The 21,464-nt window shown below is 41.9% G+C and overlaps 1 protein-coding gene across 1 annotated transcript in view; it reads right to left on the reverse strand.

The window, feature by feature from the left end:
* The window catches only part of abat (4-aminobutyrate aminotransferase), a 141,451-nt gene that overhangs the window by 67,619 nt on the left and 52,368 nt on the right, over nt 1–21,464 (reverse strand). The window contains exons 3-4 of the mRNA XM_052021901.1: nt 5,329–5,426; nt 1,796–1,825 (exon numbers count right to left, since the gene is read on the reverse strand). Of these exons, the coding sequence (XP_051877861.1) occupies nt 1,796–1,825; nt 5,329–5,426 (128 nt within the window). The remainder of the gene's footprint in view (nt 1–1,795; nt 1,826–5,328; nt 5,427–21,464) is intronic.

The raw sequence follows: 21,464 nt of genomic DNA on the forward strand, positions 1-21,464 counted from the left end.
CTAAGAACCAATCCCTTGGGTTCTCCACTAGTTACATCCCTCCAACCTGAGAGGACCCATTTATTCCAACTCTTTGTTCTCGACGTGACGGCCAGTTTTCTATCCATGCCAACACACTTCCTCCAACAATATGAGCTCTTAGTTTATGCCTCTTATGTGGCATCTTGACAAATGCCTTTTGGAAATCTAAATGCAATACACCTACAGGTTCCCCTCCGTCAACTCTCCCTCCCACATCCTCAAAGAATTCAAGGAAATTTGAGTTTCCCTAATACTTTATCTCTTGTGACTGGGATTTTAACAAGTTCCTCTCTGTTATTTGAAATTGGCCCATCTGTTATCTTAGGGATAGTTGCAGTGTCCTCTATGGTAAAGACTGATGCAAAGAAATTGTTTTAACATATCTGTCATTTCTTGTTTTCTATTATTAATTCATCAACCTTGTTTGCAAGAGGTCCCACACCTACCTCAGCCACCTTCTTCCTATTTATAGACCTGAGAAACTAATTGTTTGTTTTGATACTACATACAAGTTTTCTCTCAAGATGGATTTTGAGAGAATTTTCTCCCTCCCTCTGGTTCTTTTACTCTTTCACTGCTGGATTCTAAATAAATTTCCAGTCCTCTGGCCTACCACCAGTCCTTGCCACTCAGTATGCCCTACTTTTCAACTTAACATTATCCTTGACCTCCTTTGTTAATCATAGATTGTGCCTCTTTCTCAGGGAATCACTCTTTCTAATTGGGATAAATTACTGCTGAGTGTTATGGTTTGAATAAATGCCACTATTCATCTACTGACCTGTCCCTTGGTTCAGAATCAGAATCAGATTTATTATCACTGACATATGTCAGGAAATTTGTCATTTTGCAGCAGCCGTACAATGCTAGAAATAAAAATTACTACAAGTTACAAGAATAAATAAATAGTTCAAAAAGAGGAATAATGAAGTAGTGTTCATGGGTTCATGGACAGTTCAGAAATCTAATGGCTGAGGGGAAGAAGCTGTTCTTTGATCATTGAGGGTTGATCTTCAGGCTCCTGTCCCTCCTCCCTGATGGAAGTAACGAGAAGAGGGCATGTCCCAGATGGTGAGGTCCTTAATGATGGATGCTGCCTTCTTGAGGCACTGCCTCTTAAAGGTGTCCTCGATGGCGGGGAAGGTTGTGCCGTGATGGAGCTAACTGAGTCTACAACCCTCTGTAGGCTCTTTTGATCCTGCGAAATTATTTTCCCTGACCACCTTAAACAACTCCACCTTCATACCATTATAATTTCCCTTATTTAAGTTGAAGGTAGAAGTTTTGGTCCTCAAACTGTAAATGCAACTGCAAGTAAAGTCCCAAACTTGTGGTTTAAAACAAAACATAGTTATTTTACTATTGCAATATTTGTTTTATTTTATTTCCTCAAATAAATGTGATAGATATTCCACCCATATGAAGTTGGCACAAAATTTATCAACTAACTTTTGAAGGCAGTTCAGTAATACAATTATGTTATACCAAGCAAGAGCACGAGAAAACACTCTTTGCTAAATTAAATCTGAACCCTTCAACTAATATTTGTAGTTCTTAGCAATGAGCAACATTTAACTACCAAGGAAATATGTGAGAACAAAATAAATTAACTGTGTGGATTCAGAAATTTTAACCAATGGCATGCATTGTAGTGCATGCTTTTTTATTACCATCAAATGGTAAATAGTTGAAGATAACAGGAAAGTGCCCCAGGGTCCAAGTTCTCCCAAGTAAACAAGTCATAGTTAATGATACAGAAAATGTTGCAGCTTACCTGAAACTCATTCAGCTTCTTCATTAACTCCTGTAAATAATCAAGACACACAAAAATGAGGGTTGGGACATAAACTCAACCAAAGTCTAGAAAACAGTGCCTTGTCCTTTGTTTCTGCATGCACAGAGTGCTTCCTCACAGGCAATGGAAGAACTCTGATAACATAATGTGATCACTTTTATGTCAGAGCTAGACTAGTGAATGCTAATGTATTGTGAATGTGGAGAACATCAGAGTGAAGTTTTTCTTACCCAAAGTCTGCACCTGTGTACTTTCTGGCAATTGTATATCATTGTAGAGCTGAATATCATTGTAAAGCAGAAACGTATTTTATGCCCTCTCAAATTTGTCACATATTAACTCAAAATTTGTTCATGGGCATGGTCACAGAACGATGTGTGGCATCTGATCAGGGGCAGTAGTAGGTAACACCAGTTCATTCTAATGGCTGCAGTTTCACTTTGCTAACTTCCTGACTAATACAGCTAGAACCTGGGCAGGACGCTGCTGCTACCCACCAAAACCAGAGGGAATAGCAACTTGTTCTGGGGTAGGTAGATGGTACTGATGAGGAAGGAGGAAGTTGGGCAGAAGGAGAGGTGGGGGGGGGGGGGGTGGTGGAGTCCTGATTGGAGAAAAAGAATCCTGGAAAAAAAGGAAAGGTTTCCTTGTCGTGGTCAGATAAGCACTCGGCTCAAAAAAATAATAGAAGTAGCTTGCTTTTCAGGACACCTTCTGGGCCTGGCTCATATCCCCAACAAGTTTGGATGTGCAGAAAAATCAAACTACTGCACCAGTGCTCTAGCCTCAGTTTAGAATTACACTCAATAACTTCATCAGAGCCTGCTCTGCATATTTAAAAGGCAGCTCACTGGACTGAGGCAAGTGTTCTTGCCACCTTTTAAGTTAAAATTGCTATTAGACTGGGCCAGTCAAGGTCATATATCTATTTTAATTGCACTCTAAGCTTCATTGTTGATCCAAACTCTTCCAAGTGTTAAAATTTAATACAAACTGCTGTCCTTTGTCAACAGCATTAAGCAAGATCTAAGCAGAGATCTCTTTGCTCATGACTGCCCAGGGCAGTGCCTCCACCTATTGGATCTTCCAAATCCCTCTGCAACAGTCTGAAAATGCACATGTCATATAGCAGCTGATTCTTTAGAATCAAAAGAACCTAATGACACATCGGGTCATTTATTTACCCACTGGGCAATCAGAAGGCCTGATCTGATTTCTGCATGTATACTTCGAGGTGCATTTTGTGATATGTGCACACAAGAGAGAAATATAGCGCCATTTAAAGGTAGAAGAGAAAGGGAAGCATTTATAAAGCAGTGCACAGGCTATGGTTTCCTAAAACAACTACTTTTGCCAACTGAATGACTTCTTTTAATATGACTGTTGGCAAGTCATGTATGATTTCAGCTCAAATTTAAAGAATTTTCCTGTAAATGAAAAAAATGTAAATAACAATGATAACAAATCTGAATTATTTTCAGAACTGGCCTTCTGTAAAACCCTCAAAAAAATATGATGCCCAAGAAACTTCTTTGCATGACAGCTTGAGGTTGCCAGTCCTGTAGACCTTTGGTTCCAATCACAAAACTCTTAAGGAAAATCAGTGCATGGAAAGGCGCCGATTACCTTGCAGATTAAATTATGGCTTTTCAAAAAGAAACTGAAATAGTACCTGGGAGGAAAAATAAATTGAGGGTTTGAGGAAAGGATGGGATGTGGGTCCAGCTGCATCACTCTTGCAGAGAGCTTGTACAAATATAAAGGACCTATTGACGTCTCTCAGCAATGTTGCTATTTTATGGTTCTATTATCTAAGGGTTCTCATTCTCACAACCCAGAATCAAGCCATTGTGTATTGAGATGCTGAGTGGTGACATTGTTCCTAGCTGTTAGTGATGGGGTCTGTATTAAGGAAGCGTTGAGTGATAGTGCAAGGTAACATCTAGAGCACACCAAAAGTTTGTTACAGCATTAACAAAAGTTAATGCTAATAAAATTTGAATAGTGTCATTGGATGAAAGTTTGTCATGCAAGTAAACTGCACTCTTACAATCAGAGGCAGTGGTGTCCTCATTGAATAGGATTCTACTTTTTACCTCCAACTGAGAGAACTGCTAGTAGCAGAGCTGTTAACAAATAATGTTGGCAGCATTTAGAATCAGATCTGTCACATTGAGTCTGGTCACACACAGACTTTTAATAATGTTGACATCTGAAGTATGTCAGCTGGGTTCAGTTGATTTTGCTCCTTCCTCTGGGTCAGATAATTGGTTTGAGGCCCAGACAGAGTCTTTATTTCACAATCCCTCCCATGATGTCTGCCTGATAGGGGGGGATTTAATGGATCCCTTGACACTATATGGTACATGGATAGGAAAGCTTTAGAGGGACATGGGCCAAACGCAGGCAAGTGGGCCTAGCTTAGACGGGAATCTTGGTTAGCATGGACCAGTTGGGGTGAAGGGCCTGTTTCCATGCTGTATGATTCTATGACTCTATGACTTTAGAAAAGGATCAGGAAATTCTTCCTCATCAATAATTCTCCCTCCAACCAAGAAGTACTGATCACTACTACTCGGGAGACAGTTCTGCCTTTCCTGTTACAACATTCAGTAGTAAGCAATCCATTAGGTTGAACACTTATCCAAGTTTCAATAATGTTATAAGCTGCTTTATAAACATAACTGTCTTTTCATGAGAGAAGATCTCTATTATCTCTACAAAGTGTGCCCCAAACCTTACATATGACCGTTAGTTCTGCTAATATCAGAATGTTCATTATATCAACAGGTGATTTAATAACTCTTCCAGTAGTCTAAGGAGTTTATCTGGTTAATTGCGGGACTGAAAAAAATCCCAGATTCATTCATGACTTCTGTTATATTAGTTGACAAGTGCTTGGGGTGAAACAGTTAGGCTCAGTTATAGGAAAAATTAGCTAGAACCATATAGAGCTGCCAGATAAGGAAAGGATCAGATCTGCCTGTACAGCCCAGATTTTACATAAATTATGGTGTTTTCTAAGATTGTGTGGAGGTTATGATTATGGACCATGTCAACATCTCTCAATACTGATTCATCAATGTACTTCACCGATTTCAGGGACTCAGCCTATAGCCCCACCACAACAGATTGAGGAGGAAGAAAATTAGCTAGAAGAATGTCAATGGGATCTGGTACAAGTGATGTAAAAGTTGCATCAAATCAATAACCTCTCATTATCACTCTGTATCGATCATTGTACAGTAGGAAGTACATTTAAATTAGTTTTAGAACAAGAGCTAGAGTTTCATATTTGACAGACTAACAAATCTGAAACACTGGACTTCACCAGATTGATTTTTAAATGCATTAAAAACAAATCAGATACAGGAAATTAGGTTGAAATTTAGGAATTTCACTTTGGGCTATTAGGAAAATTGGTATGCAGCAAAATATTTTCATCCTGTGTTTATCAATTCCCCAAAAAAGTAAATTTATTGTGATTTCAGAACACGGTAGAATTGACGTACCCGAGACCTTGGACCTGGCACTTCTGTTTTCATTAATGGACCATCAAACTCGACATCCACATCTCCCTTGTTAGCAGGCTGGCTAACGTATCGACATCCTTCACAAAAAAAACAATGATCACTTACTTTTTACTGCAATGTTGATCAAAAGATTTGCACTGAGGTTTAAAAACACATTACCAAATGGTTACACAATACACAATTCACGTTAACAATACTCCATGTGTCAGCACATGCAGTAAAGTGTTTTGAACCACCAACTACCAATTTGTATGTACTTTCTTTTTCAAAGGAAATTGTTTGGGGATAGGAGAAGTTACTTTATTTTTGTGGAAAAGGCGGAGATTGGCTATTGGAAAGAGTAGCTATGGGAGACCAAAGGAAAGTTGACTGAGCTGCAATGATACTGATGCCAGTGGCATTATACCCTGGAGGTGAATTAACCTCCAGCAATCCAGTAAGAGAAAAGACCGAGAGGTATTGTTGCAGCTATATAGGGCCCTGGTCAGACCCCACTTGGAGTACTGTGCTCAGTTCTGGTCACCTCACTACAGGAAGGATGTGGAAGCCATAGAAAGGGTGCAGAGGAGATTTACAAGGATGCTGCCTGGATTGCGGAGCATGCCTTATGAAAGCAGGTTGAGGGAACTCGGCCTTTTCTCCTTGGAGCGACGGAGGATGAGGGGGGACCTGATAGAGGTATATAAGATGATGGGAGGCATTGATCGGGTAGATAGTCAGGGGCTTTTTTCCAGGGCTGAAATGGTTGCCACAAGAGGACATAGTTTTAAGGTGCTTGGGAGTAGGTATAGAGGAGATGTCAGGGTTAAGTTTTTTACTCAGAGAGTGGAGAGTGCATGGAATGGGCTGCTGGCAACGGTGGTGGAGGCAGAAACAATAGGGTCTTTTAAGAGACTTTTGGCTAGGCACATGGAGCTGAGAAAAATAGAGGGCTATGGGTAAGCCTAGTAATTTCTAAGGTAGGGACATATTTGGCACAGCTTTGTGGGCCGAAGGGCCTGAATTGTGCTGTAGGTTTTCTATGTTTCTATGTTTCTACTACTTCCCCCAAAGTGACATAGATACAATGGATCTTACAATCGGAGGCAAAGAAAACTATCTGTGAGAAGAACAAATCACTGGCCTTGACATTATTGCATGAATCACACCCTGCAGGAACATAAGCTTCCATAGACTCAAATTGGACAGTTTCACAAAATAATTCTATGGCAGATCATTTTAGCCTTAAAGTTTTGAATGCATCAAGGTTTTGTTATAATTCTATCGGATAAAGTTTACAGATGTTCACAAATGGGCACAAGAGGTAGAAATCTCAGGAATGCAAATGTCATCTTCAACAGTATAATTTCAAGGTTAATGTCATTGGCAACACGGTCAAGTTTTTTCTTTTGATTTTTTTTGTTAAAGAAAGGTGATCTTATATAAACATTTCACCCTGATGATCCTTGTATGATTGTAGCATTAGGATGGGAGGCCAATACATCGCATTGTTACACAGTCTGAAGGTTTTCCATTTCAGGATGACTCCCACAACATTTGCAATAAGCCAACAGAACTGTTGCAAAATGTACAGGTTGTGAATTAAGAGATTTAAAACCACAAATATTACACAATAATATTAATAATTTACATATTTTGAATTAACTAAATTTAATTAAAATACCTATAATTGAAAGCATTTGTTTTATTTTTCATTTTAGGACTGTTAATCTTTTTTAAAACAATTTCATTAAATTGTTTTTAAGTTTTTAAATGCCTCTGAATGCCAAGGGAGTGCTTTTGACAGTTTTATTTTCAGTGTGCGGCTTAGCTCATAGTCAAATCTATCAAAGCAGCTTTGCATGCAGGGGCTTTTCTTCCAACCATCCACCTCCCAGCACCCCGCATCCTCAATGACAACTAAGACTTCAAGAAGATTTTGGGAAGGGCTCTGAGTAGAGGATTCATGCAATGTATGAGTGTGAACAGAGCTCAAGTGGCTCAACAGCTGACCAGAAAACGTGGGCCAACCTTTTATATATTTTCTTAATATGCAAGATTATCCCATTTAAAAATTAACTTGGCATTTGTTTTTGTGTTAATCACATACATGTACTGCAATTAATTAACAGATCTACTTTTAACCATCAGCTGACCTTAGCCCAGATTTCGCTCCTAATTGCCACATAACAGTAACTTTGACTGCTGAGATGATGACAAGGAGGAAAAATTGGATCGTGTTGGAAAACTCTAATGCACTAGAAATTGCTATGCGTCAGTAACCTCCCCCACAGACTGCACCTGAAATCTGTGCTCATAACCTCTTTATCACAATGCAGAGAAACAGCAAATACTTTGATTTTTCTGACAGGGAATGAATGCTGATGTGACTGAGGAGCAGAGGGGTCCTCTGTGCCCAGAGGCCCTGGAGATCCATTATAAAATGCCACTGGCAGGTGGTGGCCAACGAGATCAATACCTAGAGAGCCTAGGACTCGAGATGATGTACCAAGTAAACTGTAATAACCATACATGTATGCTTTGTCACCGTACAGTTGTACCACTATACTTAAATAAAGTTCCATGCAATGCACCTTCATCATTTGTCTTACATTCTTTATCAATTGCAACTCATTCCTAACATTCAACTGCCCCATCTCACCCTCACACAATTACTACTACTTCAAAACTCCAAACTCATGTCTCGCAGCTTCCATATGCATCCAGCTAATCAACAATGATTGGTAAATCAAACACAATGATAAATGGACTCGTGTCTCTTTTAAGAATAAGATGGCACTTAAATGTCGTCAGCAACAATTGATCACTGGCAGTCAAAACGATTTCATTGGCAGTGGCCTGGAGGAAGAAGTGCAGCCATATTTGAACAGCTGCCAGAGCATCAATGGATCACTGAAGAGAATGGTGTGCTCCAATCTATCCATCTTCTCAAATTCCAAGGTTCGTATGGTTTATAAATGGAAATGATGTAAGCATCTTACTCTCCTCACTAAGACCATACCCTTGTGTTTTCCTTCTTTGTGATACTCAAGAGTTCCCTCCTGATGAGCCATCAGAGAGTCAAGAAAAAGTTACCCCATCACTGAATCCAATGCAATTGTCAACTTAGATACCAGCAAAATCAAAAGATCAGGCAAAGGCACAAAGGTAAAATTGATTATTTGAGATAGGCTATAATTTTTCAACTATACAGTTTGGAATGTTGATTTGATTCAGGTCTGTACTCATCAAATGTGGTCAAGCAGACACTGAGATGACCAACAAGGATGGGTCACTGTGGTGTAATGAGGAACTTTGTTTTCCTTCATTGTTATGTAGGTACCAATGTAGGGAGTTGCAAGATTTTGACCAAGTGACATGGGAGGGGCATCGATATATTTTCTTGTGATGGTATGCGACTTGGAGGAGGAATGTATTAATGCATCCTTGCAATCATTTTCCTTGTCCTTTTAGGGAGGAGAGGTTGCAGGTTTTGCCAAAAGAGCCTTTGAGTTATTACTGTGTACTTTGTCATTCACAATTGCAGTCACAGTTCAGCAGTGGTGGATGGAATGATGGCTCTGGGTAATTGATGGGGTATCAATGAAGTGGGTTGCTTTGTTCTGAATGATGTCAAGCTTCCTGAGCAACATTGGAGCTACTCTCAGGCAGGCAAGTGGAGAATAGTTCATCTTACTCCAGATTTAAGCCATGTAGATAGATGTAGGATTTCCAAAGTCAGGATTCTCTCACTGCAGAATAAGCAGCTTTTGACTTGCTGTTACAACCCTAGTAATTAAGTACCTGATGTCAGGTAAGTTTCTGGTCAATGATATTCCTATAGTGTTAATAAAGGAGGATGCAATAGCTGTAAGCCATTGAATAGCATGGGGAAGCAGTTAGACACCTGCACAATGCCAAGGATATATAAAATCCAATAGGTACCAACAAATTGAGACACCCTCTTTGGAATGTACTTACTTTCATTGAAAACTGTTATTCAGCACAGTCCCAAACCCATACTCAATAGACAAGATACTTGCAAGTAATTGGCAATCCCTTTAAATACTGCAGTTTGGAGGTTTCATCTTGCTACTAATAAAAATGCTCAACACATTTGTTAACAGTATAGAGGCAAACCATTTTGGCAGGTCAAGCTTCAAATCCCCCATGCATGGTGACAGACATTGCTGCTGCCTAATCTGCATACTTACAGCATGCGTGAACAAACCATTTAAGACTTCACTATTCAGTTTGCCAAACACTGTGAGTTATTCCTCAAATGTATATTCCCACCTGCACCATTGAAGAAAATGCTGTTACAGAGCCAACTTCATGAATGACGAACTCTTCTGATTTCTCTTCTGAGCTTATTTTATAATATTTAGTAGAATTAAATGTCTGTTTTCCATTGATCCTATTTATAGCAGCGTTAATACATATTGGTTTGTTTATCCTTCCAGTGAATTTGGAGGATCTTGCAGAGACAGCATTGGTCATATTTTTTCAGTGTCTTGGGACACCCCCAGAAGGAGTCCAGGTCTCAGGAGCATAGAGGAGGGCAGGGGTCACTGCTGCCTGGGTTTTGTGCAAATTCCGAGGTGTTGATCTTCAAACATATTTTACCCCAATCAAACAAAGGCTGTGCTGGCACATTGAAGACAGTGAATAATTTAATCATCCACGTCTGCCCTTGGGGAGAAGTGCTCTTGAGATATGGGAAGTGGGCAAGGATTTCCAGGATCTTTATTATTGGACAGCAGTGTTGTACATTGGGGGCAGGCTGGTAGAGGACTTTGATCTTGTGGGTGTTGAGTGTAAGGCCCATCCGGCTGCATGCTTCTGTGAATGAGTCAACAAGAAAGATATTTATCAGCTGGTAAATTGGGCAGAGCAATGGCAAATGGAATTTAATCCTCATAATTATGAAGTGATGCATTTTGGAAGGCCAAATAAGGGTAGGACATACACAATGAATGGAAGGGTCCTTGGGAGTATTGAGCAGCAAAGCAACCTCAGTGGACAAGTCCAAAAGTCCCTAAAGGTGGCAGCACAAGTAGATGGGTTGTAAACAAGGCATACGGGTAACTAGCCTTCATCATCCAAGGCACAGAATGTAAGAGGAGGGAAGTTATGGTACAGCTTTATAAAACACTGGTGAGGCTACACCTGGAATATTGTGTGCAGTTTTGGTCACCTCATTGTAGAAGAATTGCTTTGCAGAGGAGATTCACCAGGATGGTGCGTCTCAGGTACGAAGAGAGGCTTGGTTAATTTTCCTTGGATAAGAAAAGGGCGAGGCCTGACAGAGGTGAACAAAATTATGAGGGGTACAGGTAAAGTAGGAGTAGTAAACATTTCCTCAAAGCAGAGTTGTCAATAACCAGATGGCATAGGTTTAAGGTAAGGAGCAAGTGGTTTAGAAGGGACATAAAGGAAGAATTTTTTTTCACCCAAAGGGTGGTTGGAGTTTGGAATGCACTGCCTGAGAGGGTGGCAGAAGCAGGGACTCTCACAACATTTCAACATCTAGACAAGCACTTGAAATGCCAAGGCACAGAAAACTATGGATCAAATGCTGGTAAAGGGCATTAGTAAAGATGAGTATTTGATTGTAGCCAATGGAGAGGGTGGGCTGAAGGGCCTGTTTCTGTGCTGTATGACACTATGGCTCTAAATACACAATGACATGTTATTTGGGTGAGGTATGAGAAAGGTGATCATACTTTTGCACCCCACCCCCGCCCCCAAGAAATTCTGGGAAAATTGAAAACAACTTTTAATTTATTTGTGATCAAAAGGCCTTAGCAAAATAATTTATCACTATTATAATAGTTTATTGCCTTGAAAATTTATTAATCCCTATTGCACTACAATGAACCCAGCATACCCTTCTAGGTCAATGCCACTAAGTGTGTAGAACAGTAGAACTAATTTCAAATGAATTGATGCACTGTGCATTAAAAAAAGGTGAATACCTCAGTTCAGCTATTATCTCAAAGCGAAAAGTATTGTAGGTAAGGCAGATGAACTCAGAGCATGGATCGGCATGTGGAATTATGATGCTGTAGCCATTAGTCAGACTTGGTTGCAGGAGGGGCAGGACTGGCAGCTCAATGTTCCAGGGTTCGGATGATAGAGAGGGAGGTATTAAGGGGGGGGGGTGACATTACTCATCATGGAAAATGCACGGTAGTACTCAAAGAGGACATACTGGAGGGCTTGTCCACTGAGGCAATATGGGTGGAACTGAGGAATAAGAAAAGGATGACCATGTTAATGGTAATTATAGACCTCCCAATAGTCCGCGGGATTTAGAGCAGCAAATTTGTAGAGAGATAGCAGACAGTTGCAAGATAGTAGGTGATTTTAACTTTCCATATATTGACTGGGACTCCGATTCTGTAAAGGGATTGGATGGGATAGACTTTGTCAAATATGTTCAAGAAAGTTTCCTCAATCAATATGTAGAGGTCCCAAAGAGATAGAGGATTTCCTCTTAGGGAATGAGCCAGGGCAGGTGACAGAAGTGAGTGTAGGGGAACACTTTGGATCTAGTGATCATAATTCCATTAGCTTCAAGATAATCATGAAGAAGGATAAGACTGGTCCTCGGGTTGAGGTTCTAAATTGGAGCAAAGCCAATTTTGATGGCATCAGAAGGGATCTGGCAGGCGTGGATTGGGATAGGCTGTTTTCCAGCAAAGAGATTCTGGGTAAGTGGGAGGCTTTCAAAAGAGAAATATTGAGAGTACAGAATCTGTATGTTACTGTTAGAATAAAAGGCAAGACTAGCAGGATTAGGGAATGTTGGTTATCAAGGGATATTGAGGCCCTGGTAAAGAAAGAGGTGGTGCATATCAGGTATAGGCAGTTAGGATCAAATGAGGCGCTTGAGTAGTATAAAAAATGCAAAAGAACACTTAAGAGAGAACTCAGGAGGGCAAAAAGAGGATATGAGGTTGCTCTGGCAGACAGGGTGAAAGAGAATTCCAAGGGCTTCTATAGCTATACTAAGGGCAAAAGAGTATCAAGGGACAAAATTGGTCCTCGAAGATCAGCGTGGTCATCTATATGTGGGGCCAAAAGAGATGGGGGAGATCTTAAGTGAATTTTTTGCATCCATATTTACTCTGGCGACAGACACAGAGACTACAGAATTGAGGGAAAAGAGTAGTGAAGTCACGGACTGTATGCGGATTAAGGAAGAGAAGGTGCTGGCTGTCTTGAGGTGAATTAAGGTGGATAAATCCCCAGGGCCTGACAAGGTGTCCCCTTGGACCTTGTGAGGCTAGTGCAGAAATTGCAGGGGCCCTGGCAGAGATAATTAAAACGTCTTTAGCCACAGGTGAGGTGCTGGAGGACTGGAGGATAGCTAATGTTGTTGTGTTCTTCAAGAAAGGTTCTAAGAGTAAGCTGTGAAATTATAAGCCGGTGAGCCTGATGTCAGTCATGGGTAAATTATTGGAAGATATTCTAAGGGACAGGATATATAAATATTTGGATAGAGAGGGCCTAATTAGGGGTACTCAACATGGCTTTGTGCGTGGTAGGTCATGTCTAACCAATCTTAGCGAGTTTTTTGAGAAGGTTACCAAGAAGGTCGATGAGGGAAAGGCAGTGGGCATGATCTACATTGACTTTAGCAAGGCCTTTGACAAAGTCCCACATGGGAGGCTGCTCCAGAAGGTTAAGTCACTTGGCATTCAGGATGAGGTAGTCAACTGGATTCAACATTGGCTTAGTGGGAGATGCCAGAGAGTGGTAGTAGATGGCTGTCTCTCTGACTGAAGGTCTGCGTCTAGTGGTGTGCCACAGGGATCGATGCTGGGTCCATTGTTGCTTATCATCTATATTAATGATTTAAATGATATTGTGGTAAACTGGATCAGCAATTTGCAGATGACACCAAGACTGGGGGGCATGGTGTACAGCGAGGAAGGCTATCAAAGCTTGCAGCATGATCTTGACTAGCTAGGTAAATGGTCTGAAAAAAGGCAGATGGAATTTAATGTAGACAAGTGTGAGGTGTTGCATTTTGGAAAGATAAACCAGGGTAAGACTTACACAGTGAATGGTAAGGCTCTGAGGTGTGCAGTAGAACAAAGGGACCTGGGAATAGAGATCCATAGTTCCTTGAAAGTGGTCACAGCTAGATAGGGTCATAAAGAGAGCTTTTGGCACTTTGGCCTTCATAAATCAGGGTACTGAGTACAGGAGTTGGGATGTTATGTTGAAGTTGTACAAGACTTTGGTGAGGCCAAATTTAGAGTATTGTGTGCAGTTCTGGTCACCTACCTACAGGAAAGATATCAATAAGCTTGAAAGAGTGCAGAGAAAATTTACAAGGATGTTGCTGAGACTTGAGGACTAGAGTTATAGGGAAAGGTTAAATAGGTTAGGACTTTATTCCTTGGAGTGCAGAGGAGTGAAGGGAAATCTTAGAGGTATACAAAATTATGAGGGGTATAGATAGGGTGAATGTATGCAGGGTTTTTCCCCCACAAGGTTGGGTGAGAATAGAATTAGAGGACACAGATTTAGGGTGAAAGGTGAAATATTTAAGGGGAATCTGAGGGGAAACTTTTTCACTCAGAGAATGGTGCGAGCGTGGAACGAGCTGCCAGCAGAAGTGGTAGATGTGGGTTCAATTGTAACATTTAAGAGAAGTTTGGATAGGTACATGGATGGGAGAGGTTTGGAGGGATATGGTCCGGGTGCAGGTAGGTGGCACTAGACAGAAGATTAGGTCAGCATGGACTAGGTGGACTGAAGGGCCTGTTTTTGTGCTGTAGTACTCTATGACTCTAATGTGTGCTATTGGAACAGCAAGGTAACAGAGCAATATGCATTTTGTTTAAAATTTCTCTCCTGTTTTGTTTTCTCTCCCAGTTTAAACTGAACCATAGTTCAATGTATTAAGAAAATGAAGTTACTTCCAAATGATCTTCAAAAGTTTAATTAATGTTAGTGCTTTTAAGAAATAGTTCTAAAGTACTCAAGAGTGAAATGAAACGGTGCTTCTTCATAGACCACGGATAACAACTATACATGCAAAGTTCTTTCCCTGGTAAAATTATTAGTAGCAACATAATGACCTAGTTTATCTACATGAGGTTATAGGTTTGAAATGTATTCCTGTAATGGATCTTGAAGTATTTTGCTGTACAGAAAATCTGTCAGTAATATAGGTTTCTTCTTGGAATGCACATCAAAATCAGTTAATGATAGGATAAACAGAAATCAATCCAAATATCCTTTCTTTCAAGTTACAGTGACACATATAGCAGAGTAGAGTCTCCTAATGGAGATATGCGAACACAGTTAAATTACTGCACACAACAGCTATTTCTGTGAAGTGACGCCTGCCACAGCAAATTAGGCTTCTCAGAAAATAGTACACCCAAGACATTACTTGGCTGCTGTCCTGGAAAGCTACATCTGCTAAGTGTAGCATATAACTCAAGGAACAAAATCCATAAACCAGTCAACAATATACAATATACGCAAACATGTTTAATTAAAATAAAGTAAAATCAATGATGTCAAGTTGTTTTCCTCTGTTTTTTCTTTCTGTGCATTTGGATAAAAAATGCAAGTGAAATGGAGTACATTGAGATATTTAGTAAACAGTGCCAGAAATTTGAGGCTAGTTTATATTTAGCAAATAAGAGGTTGTCCCAAGGCCATTCTGGAGGTACATAGTTAATGGAGGTAAAGAAATCTGGAACTGGGCAGTTGGAATAACTTTAGTTCCAGTTATGCACAAGTTTAAAATTCTGCAGAATAATAAATAAATGTAATCCTTGATAGTGGTATCCATATCACGATTTATTTAACATTTTCTTTGAAAAGCCATGAGTCTTAAGAATTAGAACTAAAAATGTCCATGTATCTGTTTCGAAAGCTGGAGCTTAATATTGTTTAATTCTGTTGCTCAATGTGGTCCTAAATAGATGGTTAAATATGGCCATAGTTCTCATCTCAGATATGTGCTGGGCTAGTTCATAACACCCAGAGCAGAAGCAGGGAAGAAATTAGCTTTGGTGCCCTTGGGATGGTAAAAGCACGGTAGTTTATTGGCATTGGTATTGGTTTATTATTGTCCCATGTACTGAGATACAGTGAAAAACTTGTCTTGCATACTGTTCGTACAGATCAATTCATTACACAGTGCATTGAGGTAGTACAGAGTGCATTGAAGTAGTACAGGGTAACAACAATAACAGAATACAGAGTAAAGTGTCACAGCCACAGGGAAGTGCATTGCAGGTAGACAATAAGGTGCAAGGTCAAACAAGGTAGATTGTGAAGTCAGGAGTCCATCTCATCATATAAGGGAACCGTTCAATAGTCTTATCATTGTGGGCTAGAAGCTGTCCTTGAGCCTGGTGGTATGTGCCCTCAGGCTCCTTTATGTTCTGTCTGATGGGAGAGGAGAGAAGCTCTATGACCTCTGGCTCTGGCTGTACTCCACAGGGGAAGCACCCCTCCTATCAGTGCTCAGAACTCAATACTGATTAGAGGGGATTAAATATATAATTAACTAAATGCTCATCAGAGTTGAATATGTGTCCTTGCAACAGTTAACCTTTTAATAACAGGTAGCTATTAATTTTTTTTGTGAATGACCTACGGTATACTCAAGGAGTACCAAGACAACCTAGTTACATTATGGGCAGTTGAGACTCATAAAAGTGGAGAAACAAGAGACTGCAGATGCTGGAATCTAGAGCAACAAACAAGATGTTGGAGAAACTCAGCGGGCCAGGCAGCATGTGTGGAGGGAAATGGACATTCGATGTTTCAGGTCGAGACCCTTCATCTGGATTCCCGTGCCCAGCAGATTCATCCCAATGAAAGAGTTGACACTGATCTTCCACTTGCGTCTCCACTAGAAATAGCAAATTGCCTCCTAGTGATTTTTTTGGTCCATTCTACAAATGTGAGACAAGACCTTACTTTCAACTTCTGGGTGTTAAGCTCATCTACCAAACAATGTGCATAAATACAAGGATACGCAGGAAGTAAGACAAGAGGCACAACAGGCACCCTGAGGTTGCCAGTTCGGATAAAATTAGGCTTAATCTCTTGGCAATATTTCATAAAGAAAACTGCCAGTGAAACAGTCCCCAGAAAAAGCAACAGATCAAAGACCCACAAGGTGGTTTGTTCCTGCAAGATGTTCATTTTTGGAAAGCTGTGATTAATTATCCATCCTTAAATTCAGTCCTGTTGTGACATGAATGAAAATTCAACTCATGATTTGTAAAGGGTGCCTAACAGCAACTTCTGAGAGCCAGGGAATGGTTTCTGATGCTATCAGGTCTATGTGCTTGCCAGCTTTACACTGGAGTACCATTGATGACAAGACAATTATAAATTTGCAGTTGATGATACTCCAGCAACATAAAAGTGGTTCTGCCATATTGCTCTAGACTCATGTCACACTGTAAAGTGGGCATCATTATTCAGTGGTTCAGCAGGGAAAATGTCCTGATCCTACTGCAGGAAGGTTCCTTCAGAAGAATTCATTTCTTCTTTCACAATTCACAAACTATCTACTAACTTATGGTTACATGGGCCCTCTCATCATGCCCGCTCTTTGGTTTCCTCAGTAATCACAGGGTTTTCTCAGATTTGGTCTCCAAATTCTTTGGCTTTTATTGATATCGAGACACTGGATCAGAGAGACAGCTGCTGAACTGTACAGAGTGACTTCATTAGACTGAGGGAGCAGTCCTTGCAAATATTTGATAAAAGAGGTGAAGGGCAAGGAGAAGAAAGAAGAGCAGCACAAAGAGAAGGAAGAGTATCAATGGCAATAAATACCAAAGCACTCAGCTGCCAGAGCTTTGAGAGCAAAATGTTTTGGGTGCATACTGGAAGAACTCGTCGAGCAGCATTTGTGGGCGGAAAGAAAGTGTCTACGCTTCAGGTTGAAACCCTGCATCAGGACTGAGAGTGGAGAGGCGAGATGGCCAGTGCAAAGAGGAGAAGGGGGGTGGCGAGAAAGGATTCCGAAGCGATTGGTGGACTGAGGGGTGTGAGATGACAGGCAGGTAGTGCCAGGTAGGGGAGGTGAGCAGGGGTGGAGTTGGAAGACTTGTTGAATGATGGGGGGGGGGGGGGGGGAAAGAGAGAGAGGAGGGGGGAGGGAGAGGAGGGAGAGAGCGGGGGGGAGAGAGAGGTTTTGTGAAATGGTTCCTCTCAGCCTTAAGGATGAAGGACTCTGGACACGAGCTTTGGATATCAAAACTAGTTTAATCACAAAAGGCAAACGTGGAGACAGAATGGATGGGAACAGATACACACTCACATGCATGCAGGAGACTGCGAACGTGAGGGGGGAATCACAACTAGGTTACACACACACACACACACACACACTGATACACACAAGCACACAATAACAATGTACAACTTCAGGATATAATACTTCAATGCTTGACCCACACTAGCATTGGCCCTTAATGCTCCGAGTCTGAGTGAAACGTTCCCAAACCATATGATGATGCACTCTTAACAGTGATCTCTGCAGCATTGTCTCACTACTCCTGGGGTTGTCAAAGAGGAAGGGCTAGGGGATTGCAGCCCTTTTTATGGTGCTAGGAGGCTGTGTGGAGCCTCACTGAGTGATTTAAACTGGCTGATGGTTTGGGGGTCAAAGACAAAGGTGCCTGCCACAGCCAATGGTCAGGCAAGTTCAGAGACCAAAGGTACTCTCACACCTGAGGGGTGGGTGGAGCCGCACCTTGATTGACAGTAGTATCACTTCCGATCAGAGGAGCAATGCTGTCCTCCGACCAGCAGGGGTCAGTGTTGTTACTGTCACATGACTGCCATGTGGATTTCTCACAAAAAGGGGGGGGGGGAGGGAGAAAAGGGGTAAAACAGATAGAGCAAGGTGGGGGCAGGGGAGTGCGAAGATAGGAGACAGCTGCTGGAAGGAGATAAGCAGTAACACAAAGGATTTGGATTCAGTGCTGGAATCGGTTCAGTAAGGGGGCTGAGAATGGGAACCATTATGGGTGAGGTGAATGGCAGATAAAACCAGCTGCAATGAGATCCCTCCACCAGCCACATCATCTCCTCCCCATCTCTTTCTGCCTTTCGCAAGGACCAGTCCCTCTGTGACTCCCTGGTCTGCTCATTCCTCTACACCCACCTCTCCCTGATCCCTAGCACTTTCCCCTGCCCCCGCAGTAGATGTAACACTTGTCCTTACACCTCCTCCCTCACCACCATTGTAACTGGAAATGTAAGGGTTAATAATGTACAGCTGTTATTGCTTCAACCATGGCGTGACTATAGTGATTACTGCAAGATGTGCAGGTACGTGGGTGAAACAAAGAAGTGCTTAAGGCATATCTTGTTTTGCTAAAGTTTGCTGTAAGCAACTGCCCAAGTATGTGCAACTCCACACGTAGGCATCTTTAAATTAAGTATAAAAGGAGGGACACAAACATGTAAATCTTTGAGTGGGGATCAGTACAGGGCACAGGTTACACTGTTTACTCTTTCTCTGTATCCTTCACTCCCTCTAGCGTTAAATAATAAAGCATTAATTGTATGCTCCTTGGTTCTGCTGTAGTCTGCTTTATTACAGCATGGGTCGACTTTCACACCATCCAGGGACCAAAACAGGTGAGGCAAAAGTTTGCATGCATCTCCTCCAACCTTGTCCACGCACTTGGTGCTCCCAATGTGGCTTCCTCTACATTGGTGAGATCAAGCACAGACTGGGTGACCGTTTCACAGAACAACCCCTCCCCTTCTTGTACAGGTCACCTCTGTCCCAGAAGATATACTAATGGTCCAAGTAGCAAACTATGTCAAAATGTGCATTGCAAATTATAACACTGTAAAACATGATCTGTTGTCAACTAAATTCATTGCATAGTGCACAAAAACATTCCACGAGACAATAATTTCTACAACCAGTGTTATTCCTCCAGTAGATCCAGAACACTTATGCTTAGTCCACAATGGCCATCCTGAGCTCCCGGTTGCAGACCATTTCAACTCCCCTTCCCATTCCCACACTGACCTGTCCATCCTTGGCCTTCTCTACTGCCAGGATGAAGCCCAACGCAAACTGGAGGAGCAACGCTTTATATTCCGCCTAGGTAGTCTACAACCCAATAGAATGAATATTAAGTTTTCCAATTTTAGGTAACCCATTCCTCTTCCCACCCCCTCCCCACACACTTTTCCCCCCCTTCCCCTTTCCTTCTTGTCCTCCTCCGGTCCTCCCATTTCTGTTTCCTTTCCCACCCACCCCCAGCCCCCCTTCACCCATCTTCATTCCCTTCACGATCCTGACTCCATTCACCCACTTCACACACGTCCCTCCCCCACCCTACCCCCATTTGGTCCCAATTGCCATTCACCTCTCTCCTAATGGCTCCCATTCTCACCTCCTTTACTTATCCGAATCCAGCACTGGGAGTGCTTTGTGTTCCTGCTTATCTCCCTCCAGCAGCGGTCTCCTGTCTTCACACTCCTCTGCCCCCACCTTGCTCCATCTGTAATTTTCCCCTTTTTCCTCTCTCTCTCTTTTTCTCTGCCTCCATCTATCATTCACCTGCCACTGTCTTCCAACTCCAGCTCCATTCACCTCCCCGACCTGGCGCTACCTGCCTGTCATCTCACACCCCTCCTCAGTCCACCAATCGCCTCGGAATCCTTTCTTGCCACCCACCTTCTCCTCTTTATACCAGCCATCTCGCCTTCCACTCTCAGCCCTGATGCAGGGTTTCCATACTTGTCTGCAGGTGCAAGGCTGCTGAGGGCACTAGATGGCCATTGAGCAGCTCTGGGCCTTGAGTGGAGCATGTTAACACTCAAAGGAGTAGTCTAGTGCACTTTGCTTTGTGAAACTAACAAGGGTACTGCTGCAGGCTGTAGCAGGGAGGGCAAGATAAGATAAGATCTTTATTAGTCACATGTACATCGAGACACACAGTGAAATGCATTTTTTGCATAGTGTTCTGGGGCGCAGCCCGCAAGTGTCGCTACGCTTCCGGCGCCCATGTAGCATGCCCACAACTTCCTGACCTGTACGTCTTTGGAATGTGGGAGGAAACCAGAGCACCCGGAGGAAACACACGCAGACACAGGGAGAACGTACAAACTCCTTACAGACAGTGGCAGGAATTGAACCCGGGTCACTGGCACTGTAAAGCTTTACGCTAACCGCTACACTACCGTGCCTGCATTGCTTTGCCATTGAATCCAAAAGTGTTCTCTTGGGGCTTCAGCTCATTAGTCCCAAGAAGAGAGTGGACCTTACGTTGAAGGCCGCTGACTGCTCTCAAACATTGTAAATAAACTCCAGCTCTACTTACACCAAACAATATGTAGCAACCTGTGTGGGTGGCACTGGTTGCAAGCCTGACTTCTTGCAACAAACTGGGTTTAGAGATTTCACAATGTGGTCATGATCAGGGGTTGTTCAACTATTGTAGGGACTGATCAAATTACTAGGCCATCTGTCTCAATGTTAATGAAGAATTGAAGAGAGTGTGGGCAAGACTGAAACAGGCTGAAAACTCGTAAAGGCCAGGACACAAAGGCCTTACCAATTTGACAATCAGACTTTGTATTCTACTTTGCGCCTGACAGCTGACTATATGAACTAACCAGCCAGAGGGGCAAAAGGACTGGGAGATATGGCATAAGATTAGGGATATGACCACGAGGATTAGGGAAGGCAAGAGTTGGAAACTTTTGATGTACCCCAAGGTGGACCTTGGAAAGTGTTGGAGTTCTGAGTTCTACTTAAAATAATATTTACAGAACATAGAATAAACATTCTGGGAGTTTAGAAGAATGAGGGGTGGCCCTATTGAGACATGCAAGACCCTGAGGTGGCATGACAGGGTAGATATTAGGATGTTTTCACTAGTAAGAGAATCTCAAACGATGGGGCATGGTGGTATTATCACATATATGTTTATGATGTAAACACAACATATAGTGAATTTCTTGATGTTTAAAAATTAGAAGCTTCAAACAAGAGCAGAAGAAAATAGGAGCAGGAGTAGGGGAAAGAGGATTCCAAAGATTCAACACCTTTTGCAAAAATAAATTTCTACACACCTCAGTTTTAAGTGACCAACCCCTCATCTTGT

The sequence above is a fragment of the Pristis pectinata genome, chromosome 8 (assembly GCF_009764475.1).
Source record: "Pristis pectinata isolate sPriPec2 chromosome 8, sPriPec2.1.pri, whole genome shotgun sequence".
In the NCBI taxonomy this organism is placed as follows: domain Eukaryota; kingdom Metazoa; phylum Chordata; class Chondrichthyes; order Rhinopristiformes; family Pristidae; genus Pristis; species Pristis pectinata.